The following is a 20,943-nucleotide window of genomic DNA, read 5'->3' as shown; positions in this document are numbered from 1 at the left end:
TTTCCATTTAAACAGCCGTTTTCTCTCTTTTTTTGACCACACACAAAACAATCAATCAGCAAACATAGCCAGGTGCCTTTGTGTGTTGCTTTGCTTTGAGTGACAGTCAAATGTCAGCCATCCCTGTCTTGGTCAAGACCCTGGAGATTTGTTTATAAATAGGCAACTGCTCTTGGTCTAGTCTGTCAAATATGTTCAAAAGAATGGGGACTCAAGTCGACAGTGGCAATAATTTGTTTAGGTTTGGCCTATCTGAACCGCATTGAAGATTGCAAAATACGTTAATTGCAAACCATTTTTACATTTTCATTTTAGGTGAGGTTGTTAGCATGTTTATAAAGAAAGGCTGTGGCTTCATTTCAGTGTGGACAATTAGCCTCTGGGTTGGGTGAAGGTGATAGTAATATCCGAAGGAAAATGGCTAAATCTAGCTGTGTCTGTCTTTTTTTTTAATTCCACAACATGAAAAGCAAAACTGTTGATTAACTTAGTCAAGTGCTTCAGTGCCAAGAATATATACAGTACAGTACATGCTATACATTTACGGAATGGCCAGGGACGGAGATTATGTTTTTGCCCCTGTCTGTCCATGTGCCTGTCTGTGTGTTCCCCTGGATTAATTCGATCATTACGCAACTCTCCATTTAACTCTATAAACGCCATTGACTCAAAAACGCCGTCGACGCGTTTGACGCGTTGGACGCGCGTTCATTGTTTAATCTCTGATTGCGCTATGCTGCTTAATATTCAATATTATTTTCGAGTTCCACTTACTTCACCCACATCTGCATTCGGTTTCATGACCTGGGTTCCGTTTCCGGTTTTTGATTGTTTTTCCCCGGTCATTTTCGTCCATAATAGGTAAACACACGTTTTTTCACACGGTATAACAAACAAACGGACAGGTTCTCTTCTATAATCTATGGTCTGGGTGACGATCAGTCATCGCCGTCGTGTATCACATCGTAATTTTGGCCGATCGGACAATCGGAGACCACGTCACATCCGTTTTCATGTATTTCCCTGTTTAATCTCTCAAGAAGGGTGCCAGTGAGCCAACGAGCCGATCAAGCTGTCATGTGCTGCTCTCTAGTGGCGGCTTGTGCTGTGTCTTTAAAAAACACTCTGATAAATTATTTTCATGAAAATTTTCAAAATATAAAAATAAAAAAACACGAAAATTGCTGGCACTGGGGGAGTACTTTATGAAAATACTCTGGCAGTCAAAGAGCTAAGGCGCACCCATTTCCCCCACAATATTTTCCACCATTTTGCGTTTTCTTCATAACACACTTTTTGCTACTGCTACTTTTTGCTACTCCAAAACTCATCCAAAACTTGCACTTTCAGGATGGTCATTCTAGCCACTGTCATGTACTTTGAGGAGGACCCTGGAGTCTGCCATTACTGGCATTAATGTCACAGACTTAATTGACCATCTCTGCTCTTGGTCGTAAAAGATGTAGCTCTGTAATGCGAACAGACCCTCATGCTGTCTTGCGTGACAATGACATTTTCAAAAAGGCAAAAATGGTTTTGTCAGACGTGAAATCTCAAAGGACATGATGTTTGCAGTCTTCAAATGAATAACTTCTGACATGATATCAAAGGCCTATGCCATGACAATGGGGATTTATTGGCTGGTCTCATGTTCCTGTCTACTCGCCTCTGCCTTTGGAATTGCTGTTCGTTGCCTCTCTCTCTAGAATTGCCGGTCCAAGAATGTCTTTGACCTTTCAAAAATCGGTCACCCAACCACGCCGTAGGAAAATTACAGCTGCTTCCCCTGAAACCTTCAAACTTAAAGGAAAACATTGAATCATGTGGCTCTTGGGATCCACATGGGAACGAGATAGCTCTGATGTGGATCTCCATCTATGATGTCAGTTGTCTACTCTATGATAACATATATAGAGCCCCTTTGACTTACATTATAAAATTATGTTACATATTTCAAAAGATATAAACATTATGTGAAAAACGTGGAGGTACTTCTGTGGCCTGTACTGGTAGTGTGCACAATACATTTTGCGCTGATTGGTACAGCAGTTTGCAAGATTAGGTCTGGAAACACAGACAGACACTCTTATAGACAGCTAGATTTGCAGCAGAACCACCTCATGAAAATATAAATTGAACTATCGTTTTATTTGTCCTTCATACAGAGATGGACACAGACAGTAAGCAAACTGGTGGTCTTAATTCTATTTAATTAGATTTTTAGTTTTTCACGACCCTTTGCACTTTTTCTAGATAGATAGTGAAGCTGGGAGGAAGACAGTGTATAGCAATGAGCTGCTCAGCTCCGCAGCTTCACCCCTCCACAGAGGTGCGAAAAGTAATCACCATATTAGGATGGCCACACATCCTTAGGGTTCTACTGGAGATTTGTAATTGGTTGAATGGCTCCAAACTGCCACCTCCCACTAGAGGGATGGATTTGGCTCTCCCTACCCTACCCCTTGCACCAGCCAACTGGTTGATGTGGTGGCATTTAGTGAGGAGCATGGGCGGGGTTCAAATCCCGGCCATCTGCCATCTTCAAGTAGGCACATTTGCCACACATTGACAGAGACATGCTCTTTAGAAATGAGGAGACAGACAGAGACAGAGATGAAGAGGGTGATGAAGAGAGACAAGGTGGGGAGAGAGACACAGGGGCTGGGGTGAGGGTCAGACATGGGGGGGGGGGTAGACATAGAGATTTTGTAGGAAGGAGTGAGTGAGAGAGAAAGAGAGAGAAAGAGAGAGGGGGAGGGGGCAGAAAGAGAGACAAAGACGAGATTAGGGGGTTGTGGGCGGAGGAGGGAGTGAGAGAGACAGAAAGATTGTTTTGTTTTACATCTTTCTTTGTTACAAGTTGTCACATGCAGTACCGCGGGAAGTAGGGGTGCTGGGGGTGCTGCAGCACCCCCTGAAAATAATGTATGAAAAAATAAAATAATATAAATAAATAAATACAATTATTAAAAACATTTTTGTTTGATTTTGGTCGTTATTTGGGGGGGGGGGGGTTTAGTGCAATATGTGTTCTGAAACCGAAGCAACCGAATTAAAGTAACAAAAAACCCCAAAAAATGTTTAAAAAAACGGAAAATAACCGCAAATAACCACAAATCTTCGCTAGTCACGCGCGTGCATATGCGCGCATACAGCACCCGTACCCTAAAACATCTTCCCGCGGCTATGGTCACATGCATTTGATTGTTGTCGGTTTGTGTCTGTGTGTTTGTGCAGTAAGTCTGTATCCGTCCATCTCTCTCTTTGTGTGTGCTGCTGTGTAAGCCGGTGTCTGAGAGTCTCAGGGCTTCAGAGTCTCTCTGTGAGTTATGCCCTGCAAATCTTTCTGGTCACCGTGTTTGTTGTTGTTGGTTTTGTGTTTTTTTATCTCTTGCCACCTCCCCTCCTGCTTCTTTCCGATTCCGCCGGCTGGTTAGAAAAACATTCTATTAAAGCTGCAGATGCTCAGAGCCAGCCTCCAAAAAGGTCCACTGCTATTGTCCCTGTCCATCACGATTGAATAAGAGCACTTGAACATAAGCTTTGAGATGTGTTATAAAAGGCTCAGGTAGGACTGGGCCCTTGGAGATTTTGACCCAAGCTGCAGCCAACCCATGCATTTATATTAGTGCATACAGTATGTTTTGAAGTTTATCCAGAGTTTCAATGTTGCACTTTTGAATGCTATGTTCAAAATGTACAAATAGTTGTGTATATTTTGAATATGAATACCAACAAACCACTGAATTATAAATGTAGTTAAAGTGTGCAATGCTATTGTTCCAAATGTCATCTCTGGGATCAATTTTTTTTCCCGAAGATCTAGACTCCTATCCACTTCCTTGTTAACTTAAAACTTAAAAAATCTGTATCTCGGCTCCTGAGTACTTTTTGTTTTTCAATTAAAAATCTCTGGCAGCCAACAGCAAAAAATCTGAAATAACTCTGGCAGTAAGAGAGTTGAATAATCCAGACTGTGTTTTCTTTGATCATTTGTTTTGTTTAGTACGAAATGAATCAATGCAAAAAAACGATTTTCTATAATCGACTAAATCGATTAGTCAGATTAACCACTTTAGCCCTATTTTACAGTATACTTCATCTGTATGCAACAGTGTCTTAAAAAAAAACAGCGAATATAGCAAATATACAAGCTCACAACACATTGCATTGTGACGTGTTGTCACAGAAGAGCAGACTGCTCTTTTTTCCAAGCACCAGATTTTTCAAACAAATAAAATCAATAAATGTGTCTTAATAAAGAAGAAGTAGAGGTAGTAGTAGAAGAAGAAGAAGAAGAAGAAGAAGAAGAAGAAGAAGAAGAAGAAGAATGGCACAATAAATAAACAGAACTCCATTCAGTGCAGCTCAATAGGTAGATTGAATAAAAGCTGTGCTCTTCAGCATGGTCTTTCTTTATTTTTATTTTATAACACAACAAAGAACTTAAAAGTAATCAAACAAAGCAAAAGCCTACATGGAATACCTGCTGTGTTTACAATTAAATAATCCTTATTCTAGCAAGGTATCATTCAACAGTATCTTCTACTTGAAAATCCTCTGGAAATGGCACATTAGCAAAACACCTTTATTATCCTAGTATGAGGCAATTACAGGCTAACATCTGCTTCCCCTTCTATTGTAAACACAGAGTCTGGATTCCCTTATACACAGGCAGTGAACGCAGAAAGGGGAAGATACAGAACAAAAAGTGAATGCCTCTGTAGCCCTGGCAACAGTCTGCACCCAGGAAGGACATTGGCAACAGGGTGAAGGGCAAATACGGATTATATCTCTCCACAGCTACATATTCCATGTATGTGCCCCACCTGACACTTTTATATCAAACCTGGTCCAATATCAATTCCAAATGTTGCACCTCCGATGCTCTAAAACTGCCAACTTGATCAACAAAAAAAAACAGTTTTCACATGGGCTGCAAGTTTTAGTTTAGTCCACAATTTCAGATTTAAATCCTTTCTATGTGTTGCAATTGTCTACTAAAGTAGGGTATGTGATATTTTTGGGTAAAAAAATGTTTTTTGTTAAAAGGTTAAAGCACTATATTCTCATAGTAATCATTGCTATAGAGTGTTTGTTCAGTCACAGAGGTCTCCATGTCTCTCAAGCTCTTAAATAAACAGAAAATATATTTTCAGGTAGGTCATCAAATGTCAGCCAATCAGGAGAGAGTACCCATTTATCAGCTTAATTTGTATAGTGTTCCAGTTCAAATTTTGTCTGCTCATGTCTTTGTGTCATCACTTCCAATTTCACTTGTTTAATCTGTATCCTGCCTGGGTTGGATCAAATTGGTATCCTGACCTGAAAATGCATTTTTTGTTTTTTAAAGAGCTGGAGAGACATGGAGACTCCTGTTACTGAACAAACACTCTATAGAGCGTGCCAAAAATCCTGAAGGGGGCGTCAACAAGTGTCTTTTGGTAGCTGAGGACATCTTTGAGGGGTAAAAACCAGGTTGACTTAACATTGCCCAATGCCACGCCCAATGCCTCGCCCCCGCAGGCTGATTTGCCCCTTCTGCTGGTGACGACACGTTGGCACGCTTAATAGTGATGAGTACTAGTCAGAATATAGAGCTATTTAACACGTATTTTAACCAAAGAAAATCCCTTAGCCTACCTTTAATTGCTTTCAGCTGATGTACTAGTCCATACAATCAACTTGACTGTGACGTATACAGTAGCCACGTAATTTGGTGACTCATCCAATAAATATAACCAACCCCTTCACATGACCTAATATAAGCGACGTGATTAAAAACCTTAATCTGAAACACAGACGTGAAGGACTGTCAATTTGTCTCAAGCAAAGCATACATGAAGGAGAAGGGTTAAAGGGACTATACCATGAACTTTTCCTTATTGTCTCCGCCAGGCCGAAAGGCATGGCGAGAGAGTATGTTTTACCCCCTGTCCGTCCGTCCGTCCGTCCGTGTGTGTGTCCGTCCGTCCGTCCGTCATTCTGTCATTTTGTGGACAGCTAATCTCTGACACCGTTGGCTTGATCGCAGCGAAACTGTGCACACACACTCCCTGGATGCCATTTTTCACATGGGACTTTTATAGCGCCACCAGGAGGCCAATTTGTGCAAAACACATTTTTGGACAGTACTCCTACAGATTTTGGCCAAAAATCCCGCAAATCGGTACACAGTATCTCTATAGTCATTAAAAGAAATGGCTCATTTCAGATTTTTCATATTCCATCCTGATTGGCAAAAATTGGCTTTCAAAGTTTGCAGGAGTACTCCGTTTCGAACAAAATGTCCGTGAAATTTTGCACACACATTCCCATTAGGCCGAGGAAGAAATGCCATTTGAAAATGTTCAAATCAGCCTCATGGTGGCGCTGTAACAGGCCGATTCGTGTTTTTACCTATAACTGCACCGATCAGTGTAAAACTTTGTATGCACACTCTCTAGAGGCCAAGGAAAAACCTTTGCCCTGCATTTTTCACATTTGCCTTTTATACCGCCACCAGGAGGCAGACACATTTTTTGATATTAAGCCTTCAGATTTGATCCAAATTTCACGCAAATCGGTACACATGATCTCTATAGTCATGTGATCAAGACGGATCTGTTTGTTTTTTCATATTCCATCCTGATTGGCTAACATTGACATGTAATGTTTGCAGGAGTGGCCCGTTTTGAACAAAATGCCGCAAATCATGAACACAGCGTCCGATTGCGGTGAAACTTTGAATGCACATTTGCACTACGTTGAGGAACAAATGCCACCCTTTTAACATTGGCCTGTTATAGCGCCACCAGCAGGTCAAATTTAGCAAAACACATTTTTAGAACAAAATGCCTCAAATCATGCATGCAGTGTTTTTTGATTGAGTGATTGCCGTGCACGGCCTAGGAATAAATGGCACCCTTTTCACATTGGCCTATTATAGCGCCACCAGGAGGCCAAAATAACCTACCTGACCTGGCGGAGACCTGTGCTCCGAGGAGCACTTTTTCTAGTTTTTTGTGTGTTTTTGGTCTCCCCTACCTCTCTTCTATCCCAAAAAAATACCCCAGTTTGAGCACTCATGCAGGCTTTCACAGCATATCTGGGGTTTTATGTAAATTGGTCTCAAAACAGGCCGAACTGATTTGGCCCCAAAGTGACGTCATTAGCGGTACAATCCCTCACGTTTTTCAGTTCCAACTTAAAAAGTTGGAACAGATTTTATTTTTATTTTTTTACTTTTTTTACAGAACCAGGAGATAACATGCATACAAACTGGCTCAATAGCGACACGTGCAAATCAGGACAATATGGTATTGCAGGTGAAAGTGCTTTATAAGCCAGAGAGAAGTTAGTTGGAATGACTATATCTGAGGCTTGATTTAGGCTCAAACCTTTTGAAAAACGTTTGAGGGACATAAACAATATGATATTTTTTTTAATTCATGGTGTAGATCCTTTAATAGTTCACATGTGCACCACCTTGTCCTGATGGTCTGCCTGCACCATTAGGCTACAGTCCCACATGCAGAAATTATTTGCCTCCCGTTCACTTTCATTCTCAACCTGTCTTGAAATATGGCAGATTTTGCCTTGGCAGGCGATACTCAATCCTGCATGTGCGTTTGTGTGACCGTACCCTTAATTATTCATCACCCCAGTCTCTGTTAATTGACCCTTTCCCTAACTACCGCAGCCCCATTATCAGCCAAAGACCAAGTACTGAACCACTGTGTGACAGAATGACATGGTACCACCACCAAACACCAATCTAGATATTTTGTGTTGTGTCCAAATCCATAACATCTCCCTACAACTGGCCACTCAAAAATCCATTTGGCCATGTTATTTTTGACCTAATGCATTAAGCCCATAAGGGACATAAATAATGGAGCAACCTTCTGAAAGTATCTTATTTTCTTAGATAGAGCCTCAAACTCAATTGGTGAATGATTTAAGAGCAAGAGTAGATTTGTGCGAACAAAGCGATATCTAAATATTGATGGTAATGGAAGGGTCGAGTGGTCTGCTCGAGAAGAGGAAAATAACAAATTTTAGAGAGCTTTTAAAGGCTTCAAAAGCTAAATAAATATCGCTAAAAGATTGCTGACAGACAAGGGATGCAGAATGCGTGATTTTCCCATCCTGACAAATATTGGTATGTCAACAGTTCATTTCGTTAATAAGTTATTATCCGTATGATTTTTTGTATTTGTCATATCACAGTCTTACAGGTGTAAAGCAGTGGGTGAAAAGCTTTTTTTCGTGCACACTCCATAGCGCTCCATCACTGGCATATTCTAATCAGAAGGTCCCAGAATGTAGATACTGTACAGTAGCGAAACTCCAAAAATAAAATAGATATAAAACAGTCTGTGTCTGCTTTTATTGAAATAAACTCATCATCTTTCTCCTCTCCATGCAAAGACGCACCAAGACATTCTTATTATTATTCAAGACACATTCTTATTAATGGCATTCTTATTAACAGAAATAATGTAAAATCAAGTGCTTGAAACGTGGTTTATCTGTCATTTCTGAGCACGAAAACGAGTTATGCTTTTGGTACCTCCCAGCACGACACATTGGCTAGTGGCAACGGGCACTTTCCCAGTGCAATATATGGATGATTTAGCTCAGATCATTAATAATTTTTATAACCTCAATGCTGGGTCTCTCAGCAATGCCGTCTGCCATGCTGAAAGTGAGAGTTGTGTTGAATTCGAATGGATTTTAATTGCAAGCACTTTACGCGCATTATGAATGTAGGTGCGCATCTTAATCTGAATAATACAGTCTTTAAACAGTGTGGGCGTGAAAATGACGATGTGTTGGTAGTAAACTAGTAATGACACTTGCACTGGGCGTTGTACCATTTTGCCCTTAGTGTAAGATAGGACCCTTTGTGGGTTTTTTTCTGTGTTTTGTCTTATGTTTATGTTTTTTGTATGTACCTACTGTCTGAGTGGTTGTAAAAACATCTTGAAAATTTTTAATAATAATAATGTTCCCCAAAAAAGAAATGAACCCTTTGTTTTTCTGTGATGTGTACTGTAACTCGATTTTAGTATTCTGCTCAGCCACAGAACACTTTGTTCAGGAGACTGGAATATGAGTCTGGAATATCTGTAACATGTAATTACAATTATGCAGCCACTTGTGATTTGGATATTTCAAATGTAAACAGTATTCCAATTTTCATAATTTTGCAATGAATTATACAAACCTAACACATGGCCAACCTTCAAAGGATGTCATAATCACATACTAAGACCTTTCCCCAAGTCGGTAGGCCTATGTAATCATACCAGCAATGTTGAGATATCCATCTCAACCCTGCAACGTTCTCTGGCATTTCATTATGGGAAAGAACTAAATGCAGATTGTCAGGTGAGCCGGCAAATGCATTACTGCGATTACCTAAAGGCTGAGCAGGATTGATTCTCATCTGTTTCTGAAACTGTTTTGTCGACCAGTGGCTCATCTACATATCATTATTTGAATAGATTTCATTTCATCAGCGCTCCATCCATCCCTCGCTCCAACGTAATCTGCTGTGGTGTGACTGCAATCCCGCACCTTTATATGCTTGCCTAACACCATGTGTGCGTGCCATGTGTGCACACGCATGCATGCACGCACGCACGCAAGCATGCACGCACGCAAGCATGCACGTGTACACACACACACACACACACACACACACACACACACACACACACACACACACACACACACACACACACACACACACACACACACACACACACACACACACACACACACACTCATTCATCCATGTTTCACTGACACTGACAGAGAATCAAGTGTGTTTTGATTGGATTAGAAAATGCTGAAGAGATGTATGGAGACATATTCTTCATCAACAGCCTTGTGGGTTTGGCACGCAAACATAGATGGTTTCTTTGACAGCATTGGGCATTATAGATAAGAGGCATATCTGGAGCTGCAGCTGGGCCTGTTCGGCTGCTGTCTCCTCACCACCTACAGGAGGCAGGAGGGGGCCAGGACTCCTGTCTCATTACATATCAAAATAGGTTGTCACCTCTGTGCAGTATACTAGTCTTACTGTTTGAATTTCACGAAATATTTTTTATTGGTAAAGGACAAACAGCTAGCCTAAAGCCCAATTTATGTTGTCACATGACAGTGTTGCTCCCCCCAAAAAATCAGATGTGGTTCTCAATTGAACATAATTAGACATTATTGTTGCACTGATGATGATGCATTTCTATCGAACAGATGAGCAATCAAGTGGCCTGGGGCAAGCTAGTGAGTCATATTATGTTATGTTTAATACATAGGGAAGTTATAATTAATTATTCATCACAATGTTTTACTTTGGAGGTTTTCTTAATAGCGATAACAACTTTGACCTTACTAGGAATCATAAACATGACTGATGATAATAGTCTCACTGTCTGCCCAGTGTCAATGGTGGAATTTAAACCTTGATAACACATCCAGGGCCGGTCAGAGAAGCAAGCTGTAAAGTAACACTATTTCCTTCATGGGATCGTGAAATGCATTTTGCAACTACCCCAATTACAACTTCCATTAACATGCGATCTGCATCTAGATATCTCATCTGAAAATCCAGGCAAGCCTAAATAAGTTGGACCCCAATAAATGCCAGTGGGGATAGGGGTGGTGGTGTGGCCAATTACAGGAAGCAGCGACACTCAGCCAGTGTAATTTCCGTGGCGCCCAAACAGATTGTTGAATGTAACAAACAGGGTAGCAACAACATAGCAACTGTTTCCTCTATTGAAACTCCCTAATATTAACACACTTTTAAACTAACTAGCCATTGTAGATGTAAAATTAATTAATACTAGGCCAATGCCGTTGGAAATTATGCCCTTTTGTGCCTGTTTGATTTTGGGTCTGTTTGTTGATAAAAATGGTATCTGATGTTCAACTGTGGGTAAAATATTTATCATTTTCCAGACAAGCCACTATTGTTATCGCAAGCTTTTTCGACCCCCTAGCCAATTGCTCTCTGGCTAGTTCGTTGTTAGGAACAGGTGAGTGTACGGGTGTGGTAAACTGCCGAACCGATGCGATACGTTGCTCTTTCACCACAGTAAGAAAAGCTCCATACCCTCACAGCCCTTGCATTGTTATCGAATCTCAGTCGAAGTCACCCAGGCGTATACGCAAATACAATACAATTGCTACAATAATGGCCTGTCGTAGTTTCTGATGTGTCCTGATAATAACTGTCAAAGATGACCCCCTCCTCGGCCGAGGAGAAAAGTTAAGTTGGCTGACTTGCCCAAGCCACTACACCTACCGGTACTTGCATGCTTTAGATGTTAAAATATTGTACAGAAGAAATTAGATATGTTCACAATGTGGACACAATGCAGTCTATGCATCTAGTATGTAAGTAACCAGGTAAATACAAGGGTGAGATCACATTGTTCATTATCCGGGTACAATAGCCAGATACTCATTTCGGCTATTCTTCTGTGGAGACTACCATGCCCATCAAGAGGAACCTGTAGACCACTCACATTTCCAGATGTTTTGAGTAGGGACACAGGATTGACTGTGAATGTGTGGCAATGAGCAACAGAGACCAGTGGAAGCAGCTTGTGTCGCAGATCTCGAGGGCACTCCAATGATGATGATGATCCAGATGCAGATCACATGTAAATGGGTTCTCTAATAAATAAACATCTATTACCATGTGCAATATAAATTAAAGTTAGAGGAACAGATAAGGGACAACTTCTGATATTTACATACTAGTCCATGTCTAGACGACACAGTTTCTTTTCAAATATAATTAGACATAAACAGACAACAATTCCACAATCTCTGAACGCTATAGAGTCTGGAACACCTCCCAAAATCCGAGGAAGGAAGCTGTCATCTGTTTGTCATTTCCGTTCAAAATATATTTTAAAATATCTTTACATCTTATTTTGTCATTTCCATTCCTTCTAAGCAGAAAGCTATATGCTTCGATGATTTTGATTTACATTAGGACACATTTGCTTGACTGCAAAGACGAAATGGAAGTGGGGAGGAGGCTTCACATCTGCTTTACCGCTTGATAATTTTCCGAGCTTCCGTTCTCGACGGAAGCATTTGAAGATTGTGGGAGGCAACAGTCTGGTTCGTGAGACGATACATACTGTATTGACTGTACTTGTTATAACATTGGCCCATAAATATATATTGTAAATGTCTAGCATTCAAAACCAGATATATTTGCAATGCTCTGGAAACCTCTCTACAGTAAACTGTGAAATATGTGTATATTGATGATATGAGTATCCTTGTATTTGTTTATACAGAGCTTGGGTGAGTTTACCAGGGTGGACTTCTTCCACTCCTGACATGACAAAACTGCTCACCTGCATGGTTTTGGAATGTTAGGGGCAGGGGCAGATTTAGCACCAATTACCAAAATGTATGAAACATTGTTCATGAGAATACCAAATTATAATAGAAGAGCTGTTTTAGCATATAAAAGGATCTGTTGCCCTCCCTTTAATATAATCATTCATAATACACTAGAATTATCACACAATTATATACTAATTTGCATGTATCATTTTTATTTTAATACATTCTTTGTTTCAGCTGTTCACAGCTTGTACGGTTAAATGGCATTAACATTGTCAGTGTCTACTGACAATGTTCTGACAGCTCTACAACACTGCTGAAGGTCAAACTCTTGGCTTATTAATAAGCCTGTTAAAACAACAACCTTATCCACATGGCGGAGCCTAAAGCAGTGGAGAGACCCACCGATAACCTTTGCCTGTCATTCATTTCTGCAAAGAATGGTGTGCTGATAATCCTTAACTGTTGTTTCTTGTTGGGAGTCATGTGACCATCCACCTGAGGTCAAAGAACGTATACAGTATATCATTATTTATTTATTTGTTTATTAATTTAGTTTCCTGACTTTTCATGTCCTTCCCTGTAAGTCCCCTGGCATGCCATTGTTAGATAATAAACAACAGAGGAACATTACTTCAGGTTGCTGCCAGACATTATAATAGTTATTGTCACACTGAGTACTCTCTCCAACCTACTAGTGCTTCCCAGTGGCCATAGAGTGCAATTTGTAGACTGCGAAATGGGCCAAAGACTTGGGATGTGAATGTATGATTAAGTACACCAATACAAGGCTAAAACAAGATAATGGAGTTGCTTGAGTTGAAAGCTTGACAATTTAAAATCTTTGACACTGCGCTGAAATCCTATTGAATCATTTTTAAAATACATACAGTCCTCCCTTAAGCCAATTTTAATATAAGATAACTTGGAGATGAAGATTGCTTTGGGCAGTACAGGAAAGATATGTGGTAGATTACTTTGGGCAGTATAGGAAAGAGGGGTGGTTTTGAACCTATAATGTTACAGGTAGGCCTGTGCCTGCATGGTACTGTAAGTGCACTATGCAGGAACAGGAAGTATTTTTATGAATGCTGCTGACTAAGCTCCAGACATGATGCCAAATCTCAGGCACAATAACAAGATCACACAGGACGGGCCAAGAGTTATGTTTCCCTGCCATGTTGCCATGGAACTGTGGACTGAATGATGAATGATTCTTTTCTCATTGATGCCTATCTTGCAATACAGTATACATGGTGGGTTACAAAGGACACAATGGCCTTGAAATTAATCTTAAGCACATAACCGATTGTGTAAACTTTCACTTTGAGTAACAAAATGGAAAGCACCCAAATTCCACTTTGCTCACTACGCATAGACAGAGGGAGAGTTAATGAGACTCAGAAAAATCATTATGAGATGTCTCGCTGTCTGTTTACACCTCTCCTAGACTATTATCTCCTGTTGAATGGATTCTTTATTCACAGATCACCATTAGATAAGATTAGCTCGCATGGATTGAATGTACGCACAAGAAATATACTCTCATTGGGCCCTGCTATTTTGATTATGAAACGGTACAGACAAGATATGTTTAATCGATACATTATCGGCATTAGGTAAATATTTACCAATGATGAGAAATATAACATAAACAGCTGTTTATTTTATTTCCATGCTAATAGTTCACAAATACATACGCACGCATACAAACACACTCACAGTCTCTTATTTCTTATTTCACAATAACACCCTCTCATTTAAACACTAAACAGGCCACTGTCACCTACTGGCTCTGTTAACGTCTTGATTCATCTGGAACAAGGGCGTATTTAAACTAAATGACATTTAGTTTTAGAGACTGGCAGTATCTGTACCTGGGTTTTTAAATAATGTTAAGGCTATAAGGGACTTATTTACATTTACTTTATTTGTTAACACCGGAGTAAATCAGAGCTTTATAAATATTTGGACATATTGTTATACCGTAAAAGTTGAACAAAAAGCATGTATATTTTCCTATTATACCAGACAAAGCTCCCATAAGCATTTACTTTGGCAAAGAAATCCCAGGTTATATTATTACTGACATTTTTTGGCTTTGTGGATCTTGTATCTGTGGGGAATTAATTAGACCATGAGTCAGCTGAAGTCATATTTAACCTGATTTAAAGGGTGCTGCCATGCCGGGGAGGCCAACCCCTCCCAAATACTGTACGTTTTCCCAGACTAATAGCCACATAATAAATTACAAGTCTGTGTCATTGTGTTATATAGCTAGTACATAGGACACTCCTTCAAATCTCAGACAGCTCATTGAGTCAGTAGTGTTAGATCAATGCAATATATTTCCAATGCAATACACAAGCTGTGATTTCAAGCTACCTCTAACTGGGATTCATAATTATGTTTGAACATATTAAGGAGCATCATTATTTACAGTTTAATTGTGCATTGATGTGTGGATGTCAGTCCTGGCTGCTATATCTGTGTAAATTGGTAGCCAAATTGTTATTGTTATAGTTACTTTTATATTATTTTACTGTATTGTAGGCCTATATACAAAATGAAAAACTGTTTTCATTTTGCAACTTAAGTGTTTTCATACACAAGGATTGTTGAAGCATGCAGTTTTCCTATCAGTGCTGGGTTATGGGGAGGTAATTTTAGAAATGATGTTCCTTCCGCTTCCACCTCCAAGAACACTGTCTATAGATCCCTCTACCCTCATGATGTATTACTGGTGATAGCTATGGTACTCAATACTCATCATTGTATCCTGTATGATAAGGTGGGTTGTCTTCTCTGCCAGAGAGGCTATAAATACTGGTATCTGTTTATCTATAATAAAGGCGATTTTTCAGAAAGGTATTGCAATGGATTCTTGAAACTTTGGACCCTATCTACCCTATGTTCTTATTATGCTTAAGGTTCCCCACTAAATTTGGAAAGTCAGCCATTTATTTTAGTGCCACAACCTCTTGGAATGATCTTCAACAACGGGGGAAAAAACATGATCAACATCCCTGCCTCCATAGGTATAACTATTGGAACTATTTCCTCTGTTTTGTTTGTATTGTTTTGGGTTTATATTATGTTTTATTGTTGCCTATAATGTCATCTTGTCACTGGAAATGAGGGCCCACACACAGTGAATGTATTCCTGAATTAAAGTTGGATAATGAATACAGCTCACATGCTTTTCACTTGCCATTAGACCAAATGTCTTATCATAATAAATCCATGCGGTTTAAATGGAGTTAAAACTATGTCATGTGAATAAAATGAATGATGTCATTCGTTGTCAAGATGGGAATCCATAATGACCTACCGTTCAGCTGATTGTAGACCACATCCTCCAGCCGCTCCAGCCGCTGTAGAATCGACTGTCTGTCGACCAAGTTGGAGGAAACTTTGCCATTTCTGGCTCGCAGTCTCTGGTCAGAAATCCGACTTATCTGGATGAGTTCCTCTGAGCGGTCTTGAATTCTGCAGTAGACCGAGAATAAAATAATCCCCACAAAAACGAATATGTTGACGGTCAGCAAAGTTTTTATTTTGCGTGCCACAGCCATTAAATACAAGAGAAAAGGCTGACGCAGTCAAGCCAGATTGCTATCCATGCGAGCCGGCTTAGCCTACCACCTATGTGTGTAGGCAGCAGTCAGAGGGTCTGTGATGCGCTGTGAACTTCAGGAGACCTCCAGTCAGTGCTATCCTTTAAGGACCACGGACAGCTCACCTCCAGTGCTATCCTTTCAGGACCACGTACAGCTCACCTCCAGTCAGTGCTATCCTTTCAGGACCACGGACAGCTCACCTCCAGCGCTATCCTTTCAGGACCACGGACAGACAGCAGCACCAGGCAGCGCACAGCTTATAAACAGCATCACATACCGGAGGAGAGCCGCGGTGGAAGTTCAAGGTGGAAACGGATGTTGACTGACACCGTGCTTTGTTCTCCCCCAAGATCATAAGCAACGCGGTAAGATGAATACCTAAACACTCGCCCCAAAACACAGTCGCCCCGGAGCATATCCGGAACGGTCGCCACCTGGTATTCCTAAACGTAACCTCAGTAAACTATGCCTAAAACTAACCTTATTCCTAAACTTAACCTCAGTAAAACGGTGCCAAAACCTAACTTTATTCCTATACTTAACCTCAGTAAAACTATGCCTAACCCTTAACTTATTTCTAACCTTATCCTCAGTAAAACAAATACAAGAATACAAGAACCTCTGGAGGCGAGCGGTCCGCGAAAAAAAATGGGGGTGAGGGTGTTTAGGGGCGAGTCTTCCGGTTACCGGTAAGATATGTTGACTGGCTTCGGGAAGATATGTTCATGGGCTTCGAACGGCTGTTCAAAACAAGCCTATGGGCGCCTATCTCCTATCGTGTCCACTACATATAGCCTCGAATTATGCCAGGGAAGGCATTCATCGCCCTCTTGAAATGCCAACGGGGGAATCTTGGCAGTGGCAAAGCATTTTGACTCTGCGGCGTGATAATAAGTCGCCGAAATCCCAGTCCCGGCTATTTCTCGTCCATCCTCCTTATATACTACCTACTGCGCCAGCCTGTTTTACACCAAGCCTCCTCTTTGATCACAGCCTCGCTTTGACATCTCCTTTTCTCAAAGGCGTTGAGGTGGTGGTGCTACGATACGATTCGTCCTGTTCCAGAATCCAGACGAATTATGCACATGATTTCAAATGAAAACAAGCGGCGTTGTTGTTGTTTCTCGTCAGTTCACTGCAGCATCGTCGCGTTAATTCGAAGACGGGGCACGGGTTAGAAGTTGAGAGAGCGGAGGTTTGTCCTCAAATGCTGTCAAACGAATCCGACGCTCCCGCTCTTCTCCATGGTGCACGAGCCAACGTGTTGTCTCTCATTCCGCCCTCTCTCTCCTCCTCTCTCCCCTCTCTTGCTCTCTCTCTCTCTCTCTCTCTCTCTCTCTCTCTCTCTCGCGCGCTCCCTCTTTCAAGCTCTCGCGGAGGAAGAGAGGTATGGCCATTGTTGCCATGTCCGCTTATCATAAGCGACTTTGGGCTTGTTTTTCTGTTAAGTTGCTTGTAAATTGGTAGTTTCGGATTGCGGTTGTTTTGGGCTTGTTTCTAAGTTGCATTTGGGCTTGTTTCCAAATGTCGTTTAAACCAGTGGTTCTCAAACATTTCCATGTCAAGGACCCCCAAATTAATATGTATTTGTCCCTTTTTCCCCAAAGAATTTATTTGAAAATAGCAGATCTACAAACTCACGTTGTGAGCTTGCGATCGGCTATTTTCAAATAGCCGATGTATAAAGGTGTAAAGTGCTCATTTGGCCTATTATAGTTGCTTCTTTTGGGCTTATTATCCTGGTTGATTGTTTCTCTCCCAGAATCTGGCAACACTGGGTATGGCATAGAGAGGAGATAAAGCCTTTGCTGCGTTGTGACGTTTTTAAGAGGCAAATAATGAATATGCACGAGCTGTCTCCAGCTCGAAGGGATAAAATAATCATTGATAAGAGCACGATATGCGCTTCTTATATGCACGTTTTGAGCAATAAAATAGTGCTACATATATGTTTTCTAATTTTGACATTTCTTCTATAATGCATAACCTACGCAGATATAACCCACTTGACACAAAATATGTAGGCTAATTCCACATTCTTCCTATTCTATCTATTCTGATAGATATCCCAGCAACGGCAACTCACAGCTACAGTGAATAACCATGCAATGCATTTGCTTTCTATTTTGCATATTGTTTTGCCCCTAGGGGGGCAGGGGCCTGCCAACTTGAACAGTGGACTTCCAGACTGATTAGTTGGCTACTATAATCAACATCACACGAATCACATAGGCTAGGCAAGGCCTACTGTAGGCTACTTTACCAGAATTTGACATAGCCTACTTTATATTTATACCAACGCAAATGGTCTGAATACACTAATAATGAAAAAAAAAATACAAAAAGAAAGTAAAAACTAGAAAAAGTGCTCCTCGGAGCACAGGTCTCCGCCAGGTCAGGTAGGTTATTGTGGCCTCCTGGTGGCGCTATAATAGGCCAATGTGAAAAGGGTGCGATTTGTTCTTGGGCTTTTCACTGCAATCGGACACTGCATTCATGATTTGAGGCATTTTGTTCCAAAAATGTGTTTTGCAAAATTAGACCTGCTGGTGGCGCTATAACAGGCCAATGGTAAAAGGGTGGCATTTCTTCCTCGGCCTAATAAAAATGTGCGTGTGAAATTTCACGGAAATCGCAAGCTGCGTTCATGATTTGAGGCATTTTGTTGAAAACGGACCAATCCTGCAAACTTTGGAAGCCAATCTTAGGCAATCAGGATGTAATATGGGAAATTGGATAGATCCGTGTTGATCACATGACTATAGAGATAATGTGTACCGATTTTTGTGATGTTTGGACAAAATCTGTAGGAGTAGTATCAATAAATGTGTTTTGCACAAATCGGCCTCCTGGTGGCACTATAATAGGCCAATCTGAAACATTTGGGCCAGAGGTTCTGACTTGGCATCCAGGGAGTGTGTGTGCACAGTTTCGCAGCGGCCGGGCCAGCGGTGCCGGAGATTAGGTGGTAACGGACGGACAGGACACACGGACACACGGACGGACGGACGGATGGACGGACAGACAGGGGGTAAAACATACTCTCTCGCCATGCCTTTCGGCCTGGCGGAGACAATAACAAATCATGTATTCACATGTATAACCATATATGTGAACATGTATTGGTATTATGAAGCGAAAACCTTTGTCCTGTTTTTTCTGTATTCTTTTTTCTTCTCCTTTTAATTTAGCTTTTTTGAGAATTAAATTGTTTTTCTTTAATTGTCATGGATGTATTTTATGTTGAAAGGGTAGGCAAAATAAGCTATGTAGCTTCAGCCTATACCTTTCTTTGGTCACAATTATGTCATGATGTATCATTACTGTTGTTGTTTTAAGAGAATATTGTTTGCATAGTGTACAAATGACCAAAAATAAAAACCTGCAAAGTGAATACATTTAGAAGCCCATCTAATACTAGGCAAGTTTCCTTTACATTGAGGGTAATTCATGTTCCAAAATGTGATCAATATTCAGAGTAACTAGTAACAAAGTATCAATTGAAAAAAAAATATTGACTGAAGACAGTACCCTCCTACCCTCAACTCAGTCTCTTTACACTCTAAACGTGTAGCATTCAAACACAATTCTTTCTGACACCTCCTTAAAAAGAGCTGGAAGCCCAAGAGTAAAACAGAGGGCAGGTAAGGACAGAGTTGATCCAGGCTGGATATGACAGTAGGTCAGCAGCACAAGTGCTCTATTGACGGCTCTTTACAGTGCTCTACACGTACAATCCCCCCCCCCCTCTCTCTCTCTCACTCTCACTCACTCACTCTCTCTCTCCCTCTCCCTGCCATGGAAAGTACCTGTACCATGTCTGATTAAAAATGAATTATGGCTTGTCTCTGATTTCAATATGGTTAATGTAGCAGCTGGAGAGCACCAGATGCAGTGGTATTTCACTTCATTGGGCAATTCAAGATGTGGTAGCCCATGGTCTGCCCAAATAAGTGTTTTGATCCCACCCACTGGGAGTAGTAAACATTTATAGTCCTAAGTTTGTTTGGCACTCCAAACAAAACATTTATGGACTGCACTATACAGCACAGATGACATCAGGACAAAGAAATGGACCGCATGCCAATAAATGTTCTTCATACCATTTTGCTTTGATAGTGCACCTCAAATGTGATTTTGGGAGGAGCAAAACAAAGTAAATGCAAGGCACTAACATACTCCTTCATGTGCATCTTGACCATTAGATCTTTGTAACCTACTGTATGAAACTTCCATGTTGATTTCAACAAGACTAAAACAGCTGGAAATGTTGGCAGACACTAGAGGAAAAGGGTCTGTATAAATAAATCTGTAGGTAGCATCCTGTAATCTGATTCATTTAGATAGATATATTGTGCAAAGTTTATATTTTGGCCTGAGGTGGGCACTGGAGAAAATTCATTGGGTTACTCAAATAGTTCTTCCTCCAGGGAGTACGAATGTGCTCAGCCATTCTTTTAGATTTGAGATTTGAGCAAGTGGGAACATTTGGGTGCTAGAGGAAAGGTCATGGGGTCACCAAAATTAGGATGATTCATTCACGCTAAAAAAAAAGGAAAAAAGGAACATCTTGGAAGGAAGCAGAGAAGATCGCCCAACACCAAACTACCTGGAGGAAATTCATAAATGACCTATGCTCCCCAAAGAGCAAAAGGGTTTAAGTCATTCATGCTAAAGTTTAATGGCAAACCGCCAATTAGTAAGTTGGTTGGAATTGGTTATCGTTGGTATTGACTGAGCAACAAGGGTGTCTATCCCCTCATTGCTCAATTTCTATTTCAATCCAGCCAGGGTTTATTTTTAAATATAATGTTTAGGACTAAAGTGGTGGACGGGTGGATGAACAGATCACCCAACTGACGACCAACATCTCCATCTTTAAACCTCAAGACTAGAGGGGCTAATAAAGGGAAACTGCATTCTGTATACTGCACTTCCATATTCTCTGTCAAAACAT

The 20,943-nt window shown here is 40.7% G+C and overlaps 1 protein-coding gene across 1 annotated transcript in view; it reads right to left on the bottom strand.

Moving 5' to 3' along the window:
- galnt9 (polypeptide N-acetylgalactosaminyltransferase 9) overlaps positions 1-15,941 on the bottom strand; it is a gene marked incomplete at both ends in the record, with an annotated part of 118,659 nt that extends 102,718 nt beyond the window's left edge. Inside the window, one exon of the mRNA XM_080433135.1 lies at positions 15,698-15,941. Coding sequence (XP_080289261.1) covers positions 15,698-15,941 — 244 coding nt within the window. The remainder of the gene's footprint in view (positions 1-15,697) is intronic.
- Between the last annotated feature and the right edge of the window lie 5,002 nt (positions 15,942-20,943).

This window comes from Gymnoscopelus braueri (assembly GCF_963280865.1).
Source record: "Gymnoscopelus braueri genome assembly, chromosome: 7".
Classification (NCBI taxonomy): Eukaryota; Metazoa; Chordata; class Actinopteri; order Myctophiformes; family Myctophidae; genus Gymnoscopelus; species Gymnoscopelus braueri.
The sequence above is the reverse complement of the archived record's forward strand: the minus strand, read 5'-3'. Positions and strand labels throughout refer to the sequence as shown.